The sequence below is a fragment of the Struthio camelus genome, chromosome 2 (genome assembly GCF_040807025.1).
Source record: "Struthio camelus isolate bStrCam1 chromosome 2, bStrCam1.hap1, whole genome shotgun sequence".
Lineage (NCBI taxonomy): Eukaryota > Metazoa > Chordata > Aves > Struthioniformes > Struthionidae > Struthio > Struthio camelus.
Window position 1 is genome coordinate 52,779,053 of NC_090943.1, and position 19,900 is coordinate 52,798,952.

The 19,900-nt window shown below is 42.3% G+C and overlaps 1 protein-coding gene across 2 annotated transcripts in view; it reads right to left on the reverse strand.

Annotated features, from left to right (window-relative positions):
• The window catches only part of UBP1 (upstream binding protein 1), a 38,316-nt gene extending 29,562 nt beyond the window's left edge, over positions 1-8,754 (reverse strand). The window contains exon 1 of one of the 2 annotated variants that reach the window (XM_068935726.1): positions 8,381-8,754. In XM_068935726.1, the coding sequence (XP_068791827.1) occupies positions 8,381-8,493 (113 nt within the window). In that variant the 5' untranslated portion in view covers positions 8,494-8,754. The remainder of the gene's footprint in view (positions 1-8,380) is intronic. The other variant, XM_068935727.1, reaches the window with a different exon arrangement.
• Between the last annotated feature and the right edge of the window lie 11,146 nt (positions 8,755-19,900).

Genomic DNA, 19,900 nt, shown 5'->3' on the forward strand with positions numbered 1-19,900 from the left:
TAAACATGCCAAGATTTGTTCAGTTATGGAAGGAAATAAGATGACTGGACAAATTTTGGAAGTGTAAAGTTTCAGAATAGTAAAGAGCAATCCAGGCTTTCCACAGGCAGAGGTAAGGAGAGCAGCTTTACGACAAACAGCAAACATTTATTTTCTGCCTTCTTTGAAAATTAGTTTCTAAACTGAAGAACTTGGTTCAGTTTTTTAATCTAAATACGCATCTCCCTCATGTTTATCTCCCTTGCATTAATCACGACCATAACTTTAACATAGTTTTGTAAAATAATTCTATGTGTTACCTCTATCACACTGCTATTTACTCTTTGCAGCATACGATTTTTGAAGTAAAATTTCTCATTTCTGTGAGAGCCTATTTCTTAAATAGAATTCTGCAATTGCTCTCGATTTCCAGCTCCTCTCTGGAGACTCAAAAAGCATCAATAAAATAATCAATCTTGAAAGTGAAATTCCAACCAATATTTCTGTGTCATAAAAGCTTATAGTACAGGCTTGGCCTTACTTATTAGGTGTGGGGAGTACAGCTGCTAATGGGCCTGGGTCACCCCAACTTTTCTTTCAGAGCATGAGCCACATACAGCGCTGATGAGATAAAAGCCAGCCACATCATACACTACCCCTCAGTTACCTGAAAGAAGCTGTATTGACCTGAAAGAGGAAATGCTTCTGAACTGTGAACAATTTAAGTAGTCAGTCTATACCTTCCTTACAGGCGCTCTCAAAAAGTAAAGACTAGAATAAGAATAACAAAACAAAACAAACCCAACACCCACTCTCCACTAGGACAAAACCCCAGGAGATGTTACTAACAAGTAACAAGTATGAAAGCAGGCAAAGGTAAGAAGCAGTCCAAATATACAGTACAAGCCTGCTGAACCAAACCGTAGCAATTTATGACGCCAGGGCCCCTAACTGGAGCCCAGAGGAGGCTATATACCTTAACTACCTACAAAGGAAGATAACGTGCAATTTCCAGACGAGAGAAGCAAACACTCTTGAAACCAGAGTTTATACACAGAGACAAAAGGAGCATCAGATGCAGAGGTAGGACCAGAAGATTTCACAGGAGATCAGAGTACTACTCCTCGAGGATGACTCAGGAGGCACAAGCAGATGCTGCATGGCCCTGATGTCAGTTCAAAGGCAGCCGGAGCAGAGGGCAGCCCAGCACATCACACCTGACACGAGAGGGAGCACTGCAACCAGCCCTTCTTTGGCAGGAGGAAGCACTGTCCCAAGGCATGATTTCAACACTACACACCTGTGCATAATTATAACACACTTTGGCACATAAAACACTAGTTAGCGTTTTTACAAAGAGGAACTTTAACACTGAAGGAACATGGAAACAATTACAATGTTTAAAATACACACATAGGAGTAGAAGCACAATAAAGACGGTATGCAAAACATCTCACCAGATGAACAACCCATAATTCTTGAAGTTCTGCAGTACTTGCTTTCCCTAAACCTGTTAGTACTTTTAAAGGCAACACACAAAAATAGTCTTTTACCTATATATGAAGAAAATCTTTTAAGCCTTCATTTTCCATCTAATTTACAAATAGAAACGCATCTGTTCTAGCTAAAGAACACCTAGCTTCAGAACACGTGAACTAGTTCAATTAACAGACATGGCACTGGAGGCCAAGAAATACAAAGGGAAGAAAAATTTAGCCAGCTTTAAACCTGCTTTTTCTAAGACTTACAAAGCGGTAATGACTAACTGCCACTGCAGGGGGAAAAACATCCAACTCTTCAACCCTACAATTAAGCTGTAAAGAGCGCATATTGCATATTCTTAAATGTCATCATTCCAAAAAATGTTCCAGCAAATAGCAAAAGGCAAATATAAGAATCTTCATACATTTTTGCAGCTAAAAACATGAGCTTTCTCATTAAAGAAACAGTCTTCTGGGCACTAGTACATTCCAAAGGAAAGAGAGAAGCTGATACAATTTAAAACTTCTTTCTATTGCATCTTTAAATAAATACCACTCAAATAACATTTTGGTTTGTTCACTCATACAAAATGAAACATCCATGTTTTCACATTTAAACATACGTGCGTTCCCACCGAGCAACAGATAAAAGCTGCAGACAATTAAATACAGTCAATAAAGTATTTCAAAATTAGGTTTTTTCAGTGTCAGTAATTAAGAAATGTGCCTCAAAAAAACCGAGACGTCTTTTCTGACTTTCTATAATGAAACTTTAATGGAGTGACTGGTCTACCTTTCAATCACAGTTGTACAGCATCAGAGAAAGACTAGTTTTATTTGACACCCACGAGCCTACAGTTCAACAATGCAAGAAGTTTTCCGGGCAGCACTGGCATAAGGAATGCCTGCCACACAGCCTGCTGCCCTCCCTACCTTCCCCTCTCCAAAATATTCTGCGGAGCTATGTTGGCCTCTCTGTCAGGTTACAGCACAGCCCAACACGCAGCTGCATGCACACAACTGGGGATAGTAGCAAACCAGTGATAAAAATCTTACTGGACAGAAACTCCCATGTTGGCAAAACTAACTCGAGGGTAGCCGTAGTGGGTGAAGCCCATTTCCATCCTCCTGATTGCTAGTAACAGGAAAAATGGAATCCCCAAAGAAACTGTAGTGTCTATGCTTACGTAAAACATCATGGAAAACATGCAGTCTTGAGAAACAGAAGAATACAAACATCGTTCCTCCCGTTTCTTTGCGGTCAGGAAAGTTTTGTTTATTCTTAGGTTGGTTCAAACACCGACCACCAAATTACACAGCGATAAGAAGCATTGTCTACAAAAAGTATTCACTGTATTCACAGCACAGTTGAAGAAAAGACACCGGGTATACTCATAATCAAAGTAGAAAATGTAACAGAACTAAAGGGAAACAGAGATTAAGTGTCTTTAACAGTCTTCTTTACCCACAGTAAAGAGGACTATCTTGCAAATGACAAGCTATATGATTATGTAGACCACACCCCTAAAAGCTATGGAAATCCTACATGACAGTCTTTTTTTTACATCTGGTTTTATACCAATTCTATTACAGGACTCAACAAAATTAGCAGGAGAGCAAGTGAGCCTTCTCAGTTCCATCTTTCTTCTCAAACCTCAGACAAAATTTCTGTATTTATATTGAGCCAACGGCCTGGCTGTGCAAGTGATCTCTCCCCAGTAAATCACAGGCAGTATCCACACTTATGTATACTTTAGCATCCAGACATTTTCCTACTCAGCTGGTGAAATTTTATTTGTGCTGGCCCAAGGCAGATTAGTGGCCGGCATGTTGATTGCCAGCTTTGCTCAGGTTATCTAGGATAGCCGAGATCCTCTGACCTAGACTGAGGCTTCACTGGCAGAGCTGCCCAGATGGAGGGGAAACAAGGTTTCCAAAACAGCTAGCGTTGAAACAATCTCAGGCCAGAGGAGAAAAGAGCTTTAAGAAATGGATTCTGCTTTTTCCTCTACCCTGATAACTTGGTCTCGTGAAGTCAAAGACTAATTTACTTCACTTTTCCCACCTAAGTGAATTTTGAACTATTACAAGCAAGCTATTCTCCGTGAGATATGAAAGAGGAGCAATGTTTTGAAGGAGCAGTAGCATCTTTTATTAGACTAGCTGATATAATTTGAAAGAGCAGACGAACATTATCAGGATCTTTCAAGGTTTTCCCTCCTGATGAAAAGAACTCTAAGATCAAATTTTGAAGTGATTAGCTCCAGTAAGAAAACTCTTATCTCAGTCCCTCAGAATTTGTTATCTGAAGCATTCAACCAAAACCATTCTCCGTCCTCTTAGAGGAAGGAGGAATTATTCCCAGAGAAACAGAAGTAATCTCCGTTATACACCAAAAACAGATTATAACTAGGTCTCCAAATCCCAACCTTAGCTATTTATGCCAATTATAATAAACGAAGTAGTATATAAATGAAACTTCAGCATATGAAAGTGGGAAGGTTTTCGAGAGGAAACAAGGGTGCACGTTACACTCGAACTGTAACATCCAGTAGGATGAATCACATGTGATAAGCTATCCTATTTTGTGTATCCTACATGAGCAAAGTACATAAAGACCACAAAAAATGCAAGTTACCCTTCTCCCATGCTTGTGAAAATGGCTGTCAGCCAGAAAACTACCTTTGTTCCAAATCCAACCCCCATCCCTTTTCATCACTTTTCCTGAAGCATTATAAAAGCCTATTACTAATACGATCACAAAGCAAATGAAGAACCTCCTGTTCTTACAAAAATAGGAATTAGTATGTCATCAAAATTCAAAGCGACTTCCCACCAATCGTTTGCCTTATCTATCTTCCAGATTGTATGCTTTTGGGAGCAAGTACTAAAACATCCAAGAACATGCAGGCCTTTTGAAACTTTAAACCATGATTTACAAGGGCAAATATTTTGAGAAAAACATGCGATCTCAAAAAAATCAAGCTCTGCACTGTTAAGGGGTCTTAACTAGCAATTGGGGAAGGGAAGAAACGGGAGAGGTGATACTTCCTAACACTTTTCATGTGCCCAAAAAAAGCAATTTTGACATGAAATGAGAGCCTGAAAAGTAGTTGCTGGGAGACAGTGTTCCCTGAAGCACTTGCTCAAATAACATGGCATAAATGAGAAAGAAAGCGCAAAAGTAAGGACTATTCCTGGGAATCCTACAAACTCATAATGGGAACTCAACCGGCTGAAGGCTCCAATTTATGGAGCGTCTGGCTGGAGAGAGAGAGAGAAGCCCCTGAAGGAACCAAAGAAAAGCTGTAAAAATAGTATCTGTTCACAAGTAAAAATCCCTAGGTTCTCCCCCCACTCCTCAAACACAGGCAGCTGCTCTAATCTGCACCAGCTACTGTATGGTATAAGGATTACTGATAAGTGGGAATAAGGCATAAAGCATAAGTGACAGTTAACAGGCTGCCCTGCTCACAATCTCAAACTTCCATTTCCCATGCGAGGAGAGAAGAAAACACAGAAGTTAGTTATGCAAGCTGAACAGTCTCTTCCTTAAGAATTAAACTGGTCTCCTTGACCTTTTAAAATGCATTCAGCCATTCAACTGGAAAAAAAAACGTCAGTGATCTAGAACAAGAGGTTTATCATTCAACATGGCCATTTACCGTTTGTAACCAGAATTGTTTTATGTATGGTAACAAAGCTGAGGTTTAGGTGTGGGGGTTTCATTTTTCCTTAAATGACTATTTCTGGACAAGTATTTGCATATTTGTATATCTGTACACAGAATCAAGCACCGACTGCAACCAGTACATAATATTTTATTTTAGTTTGGAGTCCAAGGGTTACTAAAAATTACGCCTTCCACTTACACGTGGGAAAAAACATAAAGAAAAATAGAATGGATCAGCAAAATGGAAGTTTTTTAGTTTATTCTGCAGAAAACAGTGTGTACATCTTAAAAAAAAAAAAAATTCCAGGTATCTTAGTAATCATCCTCCTACAAATAAATAAACAAGCAAACAATAACCAATAGCAGAGTATCAAAAAATTATCAGGATGTTACGGGAATGTGACTAAAAAGTTAAGACAGATGCAGTTGTGTTAAACTGAGACCAATCAAAAGGATGTCAGGGACCTAAAAATTGCGAGGAAAAGTCAACGCCTCATCTTCTTTACTAGAAAACAAAACTATGAGTTTTAACATACTGGTTCCCTAAATTCTAATAGGCAACCTTAATGTTTGCTTCACCCTAAACTTCGGACAAGCGTTGATGCTCTAAGTTCCTTCACCACCAAAGGCTGCAGCCAGCTCCTCCATGGCACAAGGAAACAAGACTGCAGAAGGTTTCCATTCTTTCTGGTACAAGCAGCAGCCTGTTAAACTCTCCAAAGACAATCCAAGCTTTTCGAAGATACAGCAGGATCAAAGCGACTTGATTCTCTGAAAACGAAGGACTGTTCAGATTTTAAAAATGTATTTTGGTACAGCCTTCTGTACAGGCTTTCCTAGTTCAGAACTAAGAGTTACCCTTTTCAATTCAGTTTAATAAGTTTCAGGTTTTAATCCAGAAATATATACGAAATTAGCTATTCCTGAAACAATCATTAAGTTTCGCCAAAACAGGCCTCAATTTCAGCACTAAATAACCAATGGAATGGCAAGCATTTGAAGTAATCCATACTAAGCTTCCAAACAACATATTAGAAAAAAAGAATCTTAACAAATAACAGGTAGCTCAGGAATACTCTGATATTAATTCTTATAGTAACACCTAATATTGAACTTAAATCAAGGCTTTCTTTATATAAAATAAAATCCGTAATTCTGCTAGAGAAATGGCAAGTAGTTGCTCAAGCTTTTCTTTTGACTGAAAGAGCTTCCATTCTTAATACTGCATAGCAAATACCAGAGGTCCCCAAAATCATACAGTTCTTGCTGGGTTAGGAAGATACTGTTGCCGATCAAGGATATTACGATGCATTTGAAAGAACTAGGACGAGTGCCTTAACTCTATCCATGATCGTTCTCAATTGAAGTTAACAGTAACACCCAAAACTCGACAACTAAAGATAGCGCTAAGCTTTTATACAGGTTGGGGGGTGGGAAGGGGGAGTGTTTTTGATACAAATGACAGTAACTCAAAAACTGTCATCAACTGAATCATTATTTCCTGTTTATAGTCAGTCTCTCATTGCCTGAAAAGATGTTAGAACAGAAAAACTGGTCTTCAAGAGATTTTTTAAAACTAATTAAAGACATGGGAACCTGCAGAGAAATGTTGTCCTCTTCCACTTCCACATTCCCTTTTAAGAAATCTGCAATCACTGATTCACGGACATGAGCAGTTTTCTTAGTAAGAACAAACATAAGAGTTATGTCACATATTCTACTCCTACTACTAGGAGTAAAATTGACCATGAACTAAAGGAAGCTTCAGATATGTTATATACGCCCTACCCTTAATACGTAAAGGGGTCACATGCAGTTCTTCCTTAAAAAAGGTAAGGACATACAGCCTAGGTAGCTTTCCCAGCATTTTTCTCTGGAAGACATTTTTTTTTCTTTTGCCATCTCTGTAAGGAAGAGACAAGTTATTAACTTCTACCGGTACACAGAACAATGACAGCATACCTTTGCCCTTCATGTTACACTGCTTATTTTTCCCTCTAAGATTACCATGAACTTAAGAAACCACGCTTTCCCCCCAAGTAGAACTTTAAGCAATAAATAAGTTATTTTTAATTTAAAACAGTCAAACATATCTGCCACCACAAGCCTGCTGAGCTCACAGTCCCTAATGCTAACAAGAGAGACTTCATTTCTGTACGTCTGAAGTCCCTGTATGTAACTCTGAATGGAGACACAGTAATTATAACACTTCACCTAAGAAGCGCTGCCTTAGAACACATATAATAGTTGAAAGATGTGGTAATCTTCAAGGTTCAGGTAACACTGACAGAAGACACTCACCTTCCACACAGGTTAGGCCATCAAAACTATCAAATGTCCGTGTTCTGTTTCTCTACGCTAGACGCAAAATACTGAATAAGTCTGTCAAAACCTCAAGCCAGAATGATTCTCGCTATCTTAAAAGTAGCTTCCTTTTTTCAGACTAAGTCACTTAGAAATCTAAGCACTCCGCCTAGAACTGAGATAAAACGTACTTATTTCAAACAAGTACAGCTTTATCTTAACTATGAAAAAGCACACCCAAACACTATTTAAACACTTCAACTGTAAAACAGTCAAGAGCTACAGAAACCGGCAAGTTGATTAAGAACAGAAAAAGGTACACGGCAGAAAAAAGAAAAGAAAACGAAAGAGTCACTAAAGACACATACTAAAAAGAAACATAAAACCATAAAGAGACCCGAGGAAAGTACAGCTATAACGCTAACCTGTCAACGATCACAATGCTAACTCGCAAAAGAATGAATGCTTTGAAACGTTAAACAAACAAAAAGCAGCTACTGATTGCTTATTATGAGCTAGAATTACACTTACTGACTAAGGAAGAACACTTTTCTGAAACACGGGGTCCAGGTACACAACCGAAAGACAAAGTAAAGGCCGTTTCCAGGGCAGAAAGTATACCCTGGGCCAACCAGGGGTCAGTAGAAGTAGCAGACTCATTTTTGAAGGGTAAAAGCTGAGGAGCGTGGTAAGAGCCCCCGCTCGGGCAGAGGCCCTCAGAGCCACTGGGAAAAACGCAGGGCAGTGCCCGGGCGGAGGCGGCGGCTGTCAGGGGGACGGCGGGCCGCCCTCGACCCCGTGCCCGCTTCCCGGGCAGCCTCCGGCAGCCGGCGCAGCGCGGAGGGGACGGGCAGCTTCCCGCACTCCCCGCGCAGGGGCACAGGCCGGTAGGGCCAGAGCACTCCCCTCCCCTCCCCTCCCGCCCGGTGGCCCGCGGGGGTACCTCATGCTGTAGGCACCGGCTCCCAGCTCCTGCCCGATGCCCGAGAGGCTGGCGTCGAAGTCGTGCACCAGCCCGGACTCGATCACTTCGTCCATCTTCAGCACCCACGCCATCTTCCGCCGCCCCCCGCGCTCCCGCGGCGCCGCAGCAAGAGCCGGACGGGGAGGAGCCGCTCAGCCTCGCCGCCGCCGCCGTCAGGCGGTGTCTCCGCGGGCGGCGCACGGGGGCGGGCAGGGGAGGGGGCCGCGGGGGAACCGGGGCGGGAGGAGAGGGAGGAGGGGAGTGGTGGGGAGGGCAGGGGAGTGCGCGCAGGGCGGAGGAGAGGGGGGGAGAGAAGTCCGCGTTCAGCCCCGGGGGGGCCCTTTCCCTGCGGCACGACCAGGGCGCGGGGGCGCCCTCAGCATCCTGCGCTCGCCCGGCCGCCGCGGGGGGCTGGGGACCCGGCGGCCGCCGCTGCTGCTGCCGCCGCGCCCTTCCCCGCCGCCTCCGACCGGACACAGTTCAGGGCCGCCGCCGCCGCCCGAGCTCCGACCCAGCCCCGCGGCGCCTCCCGCCGCATCATTCACCGCGGGGAGGCTGCGGCGGCAGCAGCCCGGGACCCGCCGCCAGCGCCGGGACCCGCCGCCAGCTACAGCCCCGCCCGGGGAAAGGCTGCTGCCGCCGCCAGCGGCGCCGGGCTGCCTCGCGGGGCTGTAACGGCTGCCGGTGAGTGAGGGGCTCCTCTCCTCCCCCCGCTGCTGCGCACCGCTCCGGCGTCCCCCGCTCCGCGCAGCACCAGCCCTCACGCCAACATGGCGGCTACTTCCACTCCCAGGTGGCTGCCGGGGCTGAGCCTTACCGCCTTCGGGAGCGCTCATTGGCTGGCCTTCATCAGCGCGCCCAATCAGAAGGGGGCGAGGAGGGCTGAGTGGGAGCCTAGCCAATGAGGAGGCACTTCCTCACACGAGGCGACGTCACCAGGTGACAGCCCAGGCGCTCCCTCCCCCCCCCCCCCCGAACCCGGACTATAGGGCCCATCATGCATTGCTCCAGCCCTCTTCCTTCCTGCGTCCTGGCCCCGCCGAGCGGGAGCCCCGCCGCGCGCAATGCGTGCTGGGAAGGGCGACGGCCTGGACCAATAGCGCGGCCCGCCCTCCCCGGAAGCGGTGACGCCGAAGCGTGCCTTGAGGAGCATCCCGTGCAGCGAATCCCAGAGGAGCAGGGAGAAGCCTCGCGCTTGAAGGGCTAGAATTGCAGGCGGCTGCGGGAGGCGGCCAATAGGCACGCGGAGGGGGCGGGGCTTCTGCTGAACGGGGCAAAGGCGGAGGCGGACAGGGAGTGACGTCACGGCGCCCCGGGCCGGGGTGCTGGCCGTTACACGCGGCCGTTACTCCGCGTCGGAAGCGTCTCCGCTTCCTCCCCTTTGCCCAGCAGGGCCCAGGCTCCGGGCTTAGAAATCAAGCGCTGTGATTTCGGGGACAGTAGGCTGAGCTGGAAATGGGAGAGCGCGGGTTACAGCAGCACTGGAACCTGAAGCGTTTATGGAAGGCAGTTATTAAAAGGGGCCTGGCAAGCCAAGGCAGAGAGAGGGCTGGGTGCGCTGACCTGCCGTGCTGCTGGCAGACATCCGCGTACTAAAGAAAAATCAACTCTCTGCAAGGTCTTCAGACAGCAGAGAAGCCAACATAATGCTCTCAGAAGTGGGCAATACCGTGGTTTGCTTCCTCTCTTTCTGCCCAGGGAAGTCGGAAGTTGGCACTAAATAGGTTTCTGAGAGTAAAAAAAGAAAAACGTAAGAAAAAGGAACACGGCTTATGTAAATCTCTCACTTGTTCTCTGGAAGCCTTTACGGGTCAAGATAAGAACCTGCCATAAAGAAACCAACCCCATCCGAATTTAAAAAAAGATTGCTTTACAATCTTCAATACTTGCTTTTTGTTTCATGACTTCCCCAATACTTGAAAGCATGCAAGGCATAAAACCACTCGTATCTCATTTAACATATACTATAAAAACACTATGCAATTTGATTCAAAAAAAAATCTTCACATCAAATCTCTGCATCCAGGATTCAGAATATCCTGCCTGTTGAAATGACTGTTCATTAATCTGAAGGCTCACAGGGCATCTGCAGGCAGGAACCTTGAAAATGACTGGAGTTCAGAGGAACGTGCTCACACCTCAGAGCCCTTCTTTTATCACCTAGTTGTTAAAACGAAGCTGTCAAGCTGTCATAATGCAAATATGGCAGGCAGATAGAGCTAATCTTGTCATGTTACACCGCATCCACCTGTGATAGAGGAGAAGTTCACTACTTCTAAAGAATTTCTTTGCTTAGTATTCATTTCCTGTGAGTCTCTCTCTCCCTCGATTTATTTCTTGGCCCATTTTATAGCATTTTAAGTCCATTTTGTAGATTTTTAGGATACATTAAAACTTCCTTCCTCTCCTTTATAGGCCAAAACAAGTTAAATTTGGGCGCGCTGAAGTAGTATTGAATTTGTCTTTTGGGAATATGAATTTACTCTCCGTAAAAATTAACTGAAGTTGCTAGATTTTATTCTGTAATTCTAGTCAATGACTTCCTATTTTCCAAGGAAAGGATTCAATAAGCAGCTAAGCTTTCAACAAATAATTGTCATTGATTATAATGGCCTAGCAGCTGGAGAAGATTGGAAGGGACACAAGGAAGAACTAGAACTGCTGGCCTAGATTTTAGGATCAGTGGGGACAGGATTAAAAATAATATATTTAATCTGAGGTTGGGGGAAGACACTAATAAGATAACTAGCCCATGGCTTCATGTATAGAAAGATTCTCAAAGAGCTCAAACGTTAATCATTCAGAGGATTGCTGAATAATTTTATAAGGAGTTTCATTAAAATAGTTTGCCTAGTGAGCAAACTGGAGAAAACAGAGTGAAATATAGTTTGATCATATAGCAACACGCTTTAAGTGGTACTGGTACTTTTTTGTGTGGTTTTAATGGTACTGGTGCTTTTGCTGCTATCATTGATTTAAGAGTTCCCAGCCTGGCTGCAGATAGATGAAGAATTCATCTGCCTATAGAAAGAAGCTGAAGAAAGCGAGACTCATGAAGAGGGCATGGCCTTACAGGCAAGCCACTAACATAGGCACTAGCTGCAAAGTTACTGCTTTTGTGAGAACAATTGAAAATGTTCCATGCAAATTACTGCTTTTAAGTCTGGCAAAAAGGCACCAAGACCCCGAATTCATTAATTTACTATTATGACTGAAATATCTGTTAGCAGTTCTGAAGAAAGATAACTACCCAAATGATGACATCATTAATTTCAGTGACTGCTGTGGGATGTTTATGGTACAGTTAATAAATTGGCTAGCATTATTCAACATAAAACAGTCGTGGGTACGAGTCAGCTCAAACCCTTCTGTTATGGAGAATTAGAGGTCTAACTGAAAACTCAAACCTTACCCTCAGGGAACATTTGTAGACCTAAAGTAGTCTACAACGGCAGTGCGAGTTTGACCAGAAAGCTTGTGGGAAAACTTGAAAGAGTGGTGAACTTTCTGCTTCTGACAGTCAGAGGTAATTTAAAAGCAAAATCCAAACCCAGAGAGGCTAGATCCAGTTTAGTTTACCTACAGCAAAACTGGTTTATCTACTTACTATACTTGTACTTCATAATAGTTATAAGATCATAAGTGGTGGATTTTGACTGGGGATTGTTTTTTCCTGAAGTAAATTCCAATCTGTGCTCAGGAAATCTTGAATGGATACAGCAAGACGCACCTTGCAACCTCAGTCTCTAAAAGTTGGGTAAAGCTTGTCCATAATAAGCAGACGAGCTGTTAGTATTTCTGAAGATGTTATCATTAAGATATTTTAAGTGTATCTAAAGTATCTTCTATTAAATTTATGCATATTTTAATTCATATATGTTTTCTTTTCTTAGGCAATATTTGTATCCCAGGCTTATTTACAAGTTTTCAGGTGACCTTTTTTTTTTTTGGGGGGGGGGGGAGGGAGGGGAGGGGTTTCTTGTTACTTTATTTATTTATTTTAAGTACAGATCCTTCATATGTTTGCTTTCTTTGGGGTAGATTCCTTGATCAGTCCAGTTCTCAGGGAAGGAGGTGGGGGGGGGGAATCAACAGTGCACACAAACACCCTTTTCCATTCTTGAGGCCAGGTCTAACCAACAACACATGGAGTTGTAGCTTCAGTGCAAATCAGCTCAAGTATTCAGCTTAAATCTCTAGCTCTTGTAATTATGATGCTATGCTCTCAACTTTTGGCAAAATGGGTTAAAAATATCTTTAGAGGGATAAAGCTTTACAAACAGAAATCTTGAAAACAAAATTTTTTTATTTTCCAGTTTTTAAACTGGCCTCAGATTTTTAATGCCTACAGTTGACATCCTGCATGATAGCAAGAATGCTAACTGCTCCTGTAGCTTACTTTTTTAAAAATCCTAATCTCTGTTAGTTTTCCCATCATTACCTTTCAGAATGATTTTTTTTTTTTGTTAAACTTCTATATTGGCCTTACACTCAGGGGGAGTAGAGTCGAGTTCAAGCTACCTGGAAAAATACAGGTTCCTTTAACAAAGATAAAATTTCTCTTACTTTTTATGAGCAATGAATAGTCTTGACTGGAAAACTTAAATTGTTGCACTTTTGATGCTGCCTTATTTCATAGACGACTAGAATGGGTTTAACCGATTAGGAACCGTTGAAAATCCACATACCATTCACATGTGGTACATTTTATATGCCTTTTTCTAATAAAATTCCTATTCCTATTCAATTTAAGCCCCATGCAGAGTCCCCCAAGTAGTTAGTCATATGATGTTTTTTGGAAGCATCAGATTGCAGAATTTGCTGATCAATAAAAGCTGAGAGCAAAGGTACTGGGACAGAGACGACTTTGTGCACTGTATGGAATGATACTTCCTCCTGGCTCCCTCCAAAGTTTTGCCTAATCTAAAATATATATAAGCTTTCCACCTACCTGGTGTAGTTGTCTAAAACAAGACTTAAGTAAATAAGCATTTTGAGACCTCAAATTGCTTCTCTTACCTTCTGAGCATATCAAATCGCAGGCCTAACCTGCGATAGATAATATTGCCTGCCATTCCACTTCTGCATGTCCCCTGTTACCACCTGAGCAGGACTCAAGACTTCAGAGCCGGTCTCTCACCTAACACAAATGCGAATCCTCAAGCAACTCTCTTCCTTCCACCTAAGTTCCCAGGAAGGGCTTGATGAGAGGCTCTACCCTGAGCCCAAATCCACCAAATATAATTTGAGACTTGATAATTAAAGTGAGAGCATGCAGCAGGAGCCTGATTTTGAAAAGGTATCTGCACAAACATGTTTTAAGTATAGTTGTACTGGGATGTGGGAGAAGGGGAAGAGAAGGGATCCTGACACGCTCCTGGCTCCATCTGCTCTCCATTAACACTGGCTGGCGTCCCCCCCCAAAGTCGTTTGCTGTTTCTATATAAACCTTACTGACGTCCAGATGTGGGACTGAGGCGTAGTGCTTCACTAAGGATCTGACAGAGCCCAGCAGCTCAGTGATCGTGACCAGACTGAAGCCTCCTGCATTAACTATTTTTTTTCCTTTCTACTTTTGGTAATCAGCCTCAAGCACCAATTTTGTCAGCTTCTGTACACAACCCTCAATTTATGGAAGTATCTCCCTGACACTGTATTTCATATCAAAACACAGGTGCATGCTGCCACCCAAACCTAAAGGCACATGCTCGAAAATTTGGGGGAAGAGTAACTTCAGAGGCACTTGTTTGAATAGCAGTGTTTGAGATGAGGATGCTGTGGGGAAACAGAGAAGCAAATACACGGAGCAGTGCAGAAAGACAAGACAACTGTGAAAATGAGCACTGAGAGAGCATGGCCCTGAGGACAACCAGGGGGGACACCCTCCTCTAGGCTGAAGAGCAGCTGAAGAAGGGGGGGGGGGTGGAGCGGAGATGTGAGCGGACATGCTCACATTCCCTTGTGGTTTGATTTCTTCTGCACTCAGAATTGTGCACGTTATTTGCAACTAAACGGGACTGCACCGGGGAGCTTCAACGTCCATCCTTCCTTTCTAGTTTATTGTCTGGGTCACTAGGAACAGTAGTACGCTACATATTCGTGTCAGCCAGCCTAAGTTTCAGATCACCCTGACCTTTGCATTGAAATGGCTTGATTATATAAAACTCCACTGCAAAATTTCATTAGTTTCACAGTTTGTCAGAAGCCAAATACAGCCTTATTGCTTTTTAACATGTAAAGCCATTAGCATATTTCTAATAACAGCATCCTACTCAACAGTTCTACAAGAGCAGAAGTAATACTGTGATACAGTACTTGGTATGAGCCTTTACCAACAAAGAAAAACCCATATCAAGGTAATTAAAAACTGAATCACGTTTACACCTACTGTTTTTAGCCAAGAAGTATTAAGTTAAACTTTAATACAGAGATTGAATCATATTATAGATTGAGATTTTAATGTCAAATTAGCTGGAAGCTCTGAACTTATCTTAGCTCTTGTCAAAACATAATCATTTTTAATTATAAGAAAAATTTGGATACCAGACCCAAATAATATTTTAGCCATGAAGAGGTAAAATAAGTCCATAGGAATATGCTGATGCAATAAGCTACATATCACATCAGAATTTCAAGGCAAAGTGTTGTTAACTGGTGCATCTGGACTGATATTACAAGAAGCTCATATTTTTGATTCTGCAGATCAACTGAGCTTCAGTAAATAAAATGCAATTTTCATAGAACTAATGAAACATTGAGGTATTTATGACTCTTACTACTTGTTATAAACAGTTTTACCTACGGGATCCACATAGAATTTGAAAGAAAAAAGTTAACATAACTGTGAGTATCATATTAAGCAGCAAAACATTTCCATTGCTGTTACTTGCACACATGTACGGTGGCTTGGTTTGTGAAAATCATGAAGCTATAGCAAAATAAATCTCCATTATAGTGACTCTACTGCTCAACCTTTTCTTAAAGGATCTAAGATCATCAGCTCTGTTTGAAGGCTTGAGCTTGTGAATTAGCAAAATCTGTGTATTCTACGTTCTTGTGTGTATGTGCATATATGTATATATATATAAAATTATGATTATTATTTAAAATCACCCACAGTTATTCATTTCTTACCGCAGGTAGCTGCTGCTACTGGTGGGATACTGGTGATGGTGATAATGTTCAGGCTGGCTGTGCCAGAAAAGCATTTTGGGATGAGATGAGGCGTTGTGCTCAACTGTGAGATGGTCACTGCAGTGATGGGGAGGAGAAAAGAAAAGAGAAATACACACATTCAGATTAAAGCTGTAGTAGTTTTCCTCTCACACTTTTATATTTAGCTGCTGCCATCAAGTCTGCAGGTGCCAGTCTCTCCAAAAGAGGCAGATAGCTCAACTCTTGGCAGGTTCCCATCTGCTCCCTAACTCATTCTGCCCTAGCTGCTGCCCTGCTGCAAGGCTTTATCGCTAGCTGCTGTGACATCAGGTGCAGCCCAGACCCCAACAGCATCCATCCCCGTTTATCGCCTCCCCTCCCTTCCCTGCTGCGTGTGCTGCTGTGCAGAGCTGCTGCCACCTCAGCGGCCTGGAATAAGGGGCTGCACGTTACAGGGGCAGGAGAAAGAATGGTTTCAAAAGCCCTTCCACCTGGGAGAGGCAAATGGTCCTTTCTTCACAGGCAGTCCACTGAAGTATTCTGACAAGATAACCTCCATAGATATGACTGAAGGGGGGAGAAAAAAAAATAGGGGGTTGGGAATATGCAGTGATGTCTGAGGTGAGCAAAATGCCTTCTCAGTAGCGTTTGGACTGCATCCCTTTATGTTTGTTATTTACGTCCGATCAAGGGGCAGGCTACTACATAGCGTAACATTATTCTTTCTGATTGCTTTCTTGCCGTTGAGAAAGATTAGGAAAAAAAAAATACATTGTCCAACCACAGGGAAACTATTTACTCTTAGGCCAGAAAGCCTTCCTCACTGTCATTTTCTTTGCATTTGATTTTGGAACTTTCTCTCTTAAGTTGCCAATTATTTCCCAGTTTCTGCATCCATTGATGGCTAGATGAAACAACCTCCAGCAAACCGTTTGTGTTTATAGCCAGTTACAGCTTCATACTCTCCCCATTAACAGTAGAGAGATGGGCAACTTGCAGCTCAGCTTAGGCTCCAACCTCTCCACTTTGGGGGGGGGGGGGGGGGATCACAGTCAGATGCAAACCAGCTGCTTGGTGCTCCCAAGCCTCAACACTGTTTGCTTGCCCAGGTTTGCAATTGCAATGTGGATTGTAATTTCTACTTTACAACACAGAAGCAAAATAGCATTGGCTGATCCTGCTAATACCTTGACACTCAGAAGTGAAAATGGGCACACATCCAAAAATCTCAGCTGAAAATAGTTACCTGCAGAGGGCAGCCATTCTGCTTGAAATAGAAACAAATACTAACAGATAGTAGTAGGTTGGAGGTATTTTTTAAAGCACCAAAAAAACGTTGCTTATTCCCTGAACTACCTTCTATAAAGTATACTTTTAAAAAGGTGGTCTAATACTGTGACAAGACTTAGGCTATGAAAACCAGCATATCGAAGCATAAGATTCTGGAAAACACAAAGGAATTATTTTGTATTAGAGTGATAGTAATATCCAACGATCAAAAAACTTCCAACAAGTAAACAACATTGTTCCTCTTCGGGCTTTTTTTTTTTTTTCTTCACAATATGAGCAAGGCCTCCTTTAACTGGCTGTTCTTACTCAACATCAACCAACAAGAAAAAAAGGCAAAGGCCAGAATAATAATAGAAGAGGAACTGTAGAAAAAGGAAGAGGAAAGACACCCACATGTGACATGCTCCGGAGAGGCAGACGAGAATTGGGACTGCTGGCTTAGCAATTCTCAGAGATTATTCTCTCCCAGGCATCGAGGTACCTCAAGGAAGGCTGTCATAACACAAACACACTTGTGTACCTGAACAAGGATGAGAGCTAGAGGAATCTTGTCAAGGTTAATTTTTCACTTAAGTATCTATATGTAACCACATACTTAATAAGCATCTTCTAGCAAATGTAAAGGGCTGAATAAATCCATTTTGCTTGTTCCCAGTGATCACTATTGTTTTTTTAAATAGTCAAATTCATTTGATTTCAGGGACTGTAGAAAAGCATATATGTACTATCCATTTTGCTCCATCTACTGGCAAGCTGTAAAATAAAATCACTCTTTGTCTCCAGCCCTAGATTTGGACAAAGGTGTCATATGCATTCAGGGCATCGGGCTTGGAAGAGCCCCATTGCCCTTTTTATTGATTATTGTCAAGAAAAGGACTACAAATCACACAAACTACTTTCACAGTCTTCCAAATGCTTAGCTGTTTGTGTGCATCTCACACACACGCATATAAATATATATTTACATACACACTGTTCACCAAGTTTTTGCTTTGAGCTCAGTAGATTTTGTTACTAAGCCTTTTCAGAATAGGGACTTGAATCCATCTTGGTATTTTTAAATAATGATACAAACACAAAACATCAAGTCACAGGTTTGTCCGCCTGTCAAATAAGGCAGCTTCTTGTGGTTGTAAATAACCACACAAGAAGAATCCAGACAAGCAGTTGCAGATTAGGCTACTGCCCTGAGTTTAGCCAGTATGTTTGCAGGTGGATAGGGAATGAAAGCTGTCAGGCCTAGGTAGACTGGTTTCAGTCCTCTCTCCTATCGTTGGCCTGTCTAGCTGTTAACAAAGCTTTGGCTAAACAGACCACACAAGTAGAGAGACTATAATAAAGCACAATAGCTGCTTGTCATTGCTTATATCCAAAGAAGCTACTGCCTCCAGGAGATGCAATATTTATTAGCAGAGGAGGGTGAAGTAATTAAAACTAGTCTTATCTCATGTATTGTCTCCAGCTTTGTTTCTAAGTCCTTGCTTCTTTAAAGAGGCAGCAGGCCTGCGTTATGTGTACTCCACATACCATACAAACCATTTCAAACCCTAGCGTGACCATGAAAGCTACCATTAGGAGTCACGATAATCCTGCTGAGACTACTGCACCTGACAGGGTAGAAGAGCAAAGCAGGACAGACTCTTGTGCACTTCCCTGCAAAAAGCACATTGCTAACTGGTAAGATGACAGCTGTTTCAGTCCATATAATTGGAATTGCTTATTCTTACATTTTAAGGCAATAAAAGTTTTACGGCACAATTGTACAAATGCCACAGTTCAAAAGGTGAAAGTTGTGAGTTTCTTCTGCTTTGAAGGAACCATTACCATCTCCAGTTGTGCAAGCATAAAAGCCTTCCTTTGCCCCTTCCTTTGTCCTCCGCAAACACAACTTAGAGTGCACTCGCTTCCAGCCCAGGTGGCTGGGGTGCAGGTAGGCATTTGCCAATGCATGTTTTGCCTACATACCACTGTGTTTTTAAATATCTTTGTGAGCCCATCTTCATCAAAATCAGTCATTTTGTAACTTGAAAAATAATTCAAAATACCCAAGTACCTGCCAAACCAACAGTGTGATGCCATGCTTACTGCACAAGGCCCGGGGTTCGGAATACCTGAGGTACTAGATAAAGCATGTGGAAAAGATGTTATTACTCAAGCTGAAAATTTAAGCACTAACATATGGGAAAAGTTAGAGACTCAGCAGTTACTATTTTATTACTTTCTTCTCTTTAGTCTTTTTGACCGATCTTCATAGCAAAACAGCAAAACAATATATGGGCAAAACTTCAACTACAGCATAGTTTTTGGTTTTTTGTTTTTAATCAGGATAAACTTCTTAGGTTATAGTTTAATTCTGTTATTTTGCTTCATAAAGCACTGTATATCATCCACACCCACACCTGCTGCCCTTGACTAACCTCTAGACGTAAAGGTATGTGCTTGCATAGTCTTGCAAGTTTGGGGACAAATAAGGTGAGTTTTTAAGCCTCATACTGTTTATTGTTAAGGGACTGGTTTTGTTTCTTGGTTTATAATCTGCCCAATAAGCACTAAACAAATCTCTGTAAAGGAGCACTGTATACACAAGCAACACAACACTATTTATCTAAAACATCTCTTGCTCTAAGGCTTGTGTATTGCATGCAAAGTCAAGCCCAAAATTTAAGGTGGGGAGGGTAATATTTGCTAATGGGTGGATATGCATTGAAGTTCAGCACTTCAGTGAATAGCACCTGAAAATTTTAATTGCTGGGTTTTTCCACCAAGACCATCCAAAATGATGAGGTCTATTAATGCATCTTTCAGTTTGCTGAACTTGATATATATATATATATTTTTTTAAATAGTGGTCAGACCCTGCTTTATTATGTGGTTGTCCTTCTGAGAACTGCAGCAAATGACATTAAATAGTGGTATCAAAATTGGTTATATACATAGTACTTTTTTTTTTTTGCTTTGTTTTTTGGCAAGTAAAAATAATTCCTCAGAGAACACATGAAAAACTCAATCACAAACCACATAAAACATTATAAACTTGGTCACAGACTATGTATA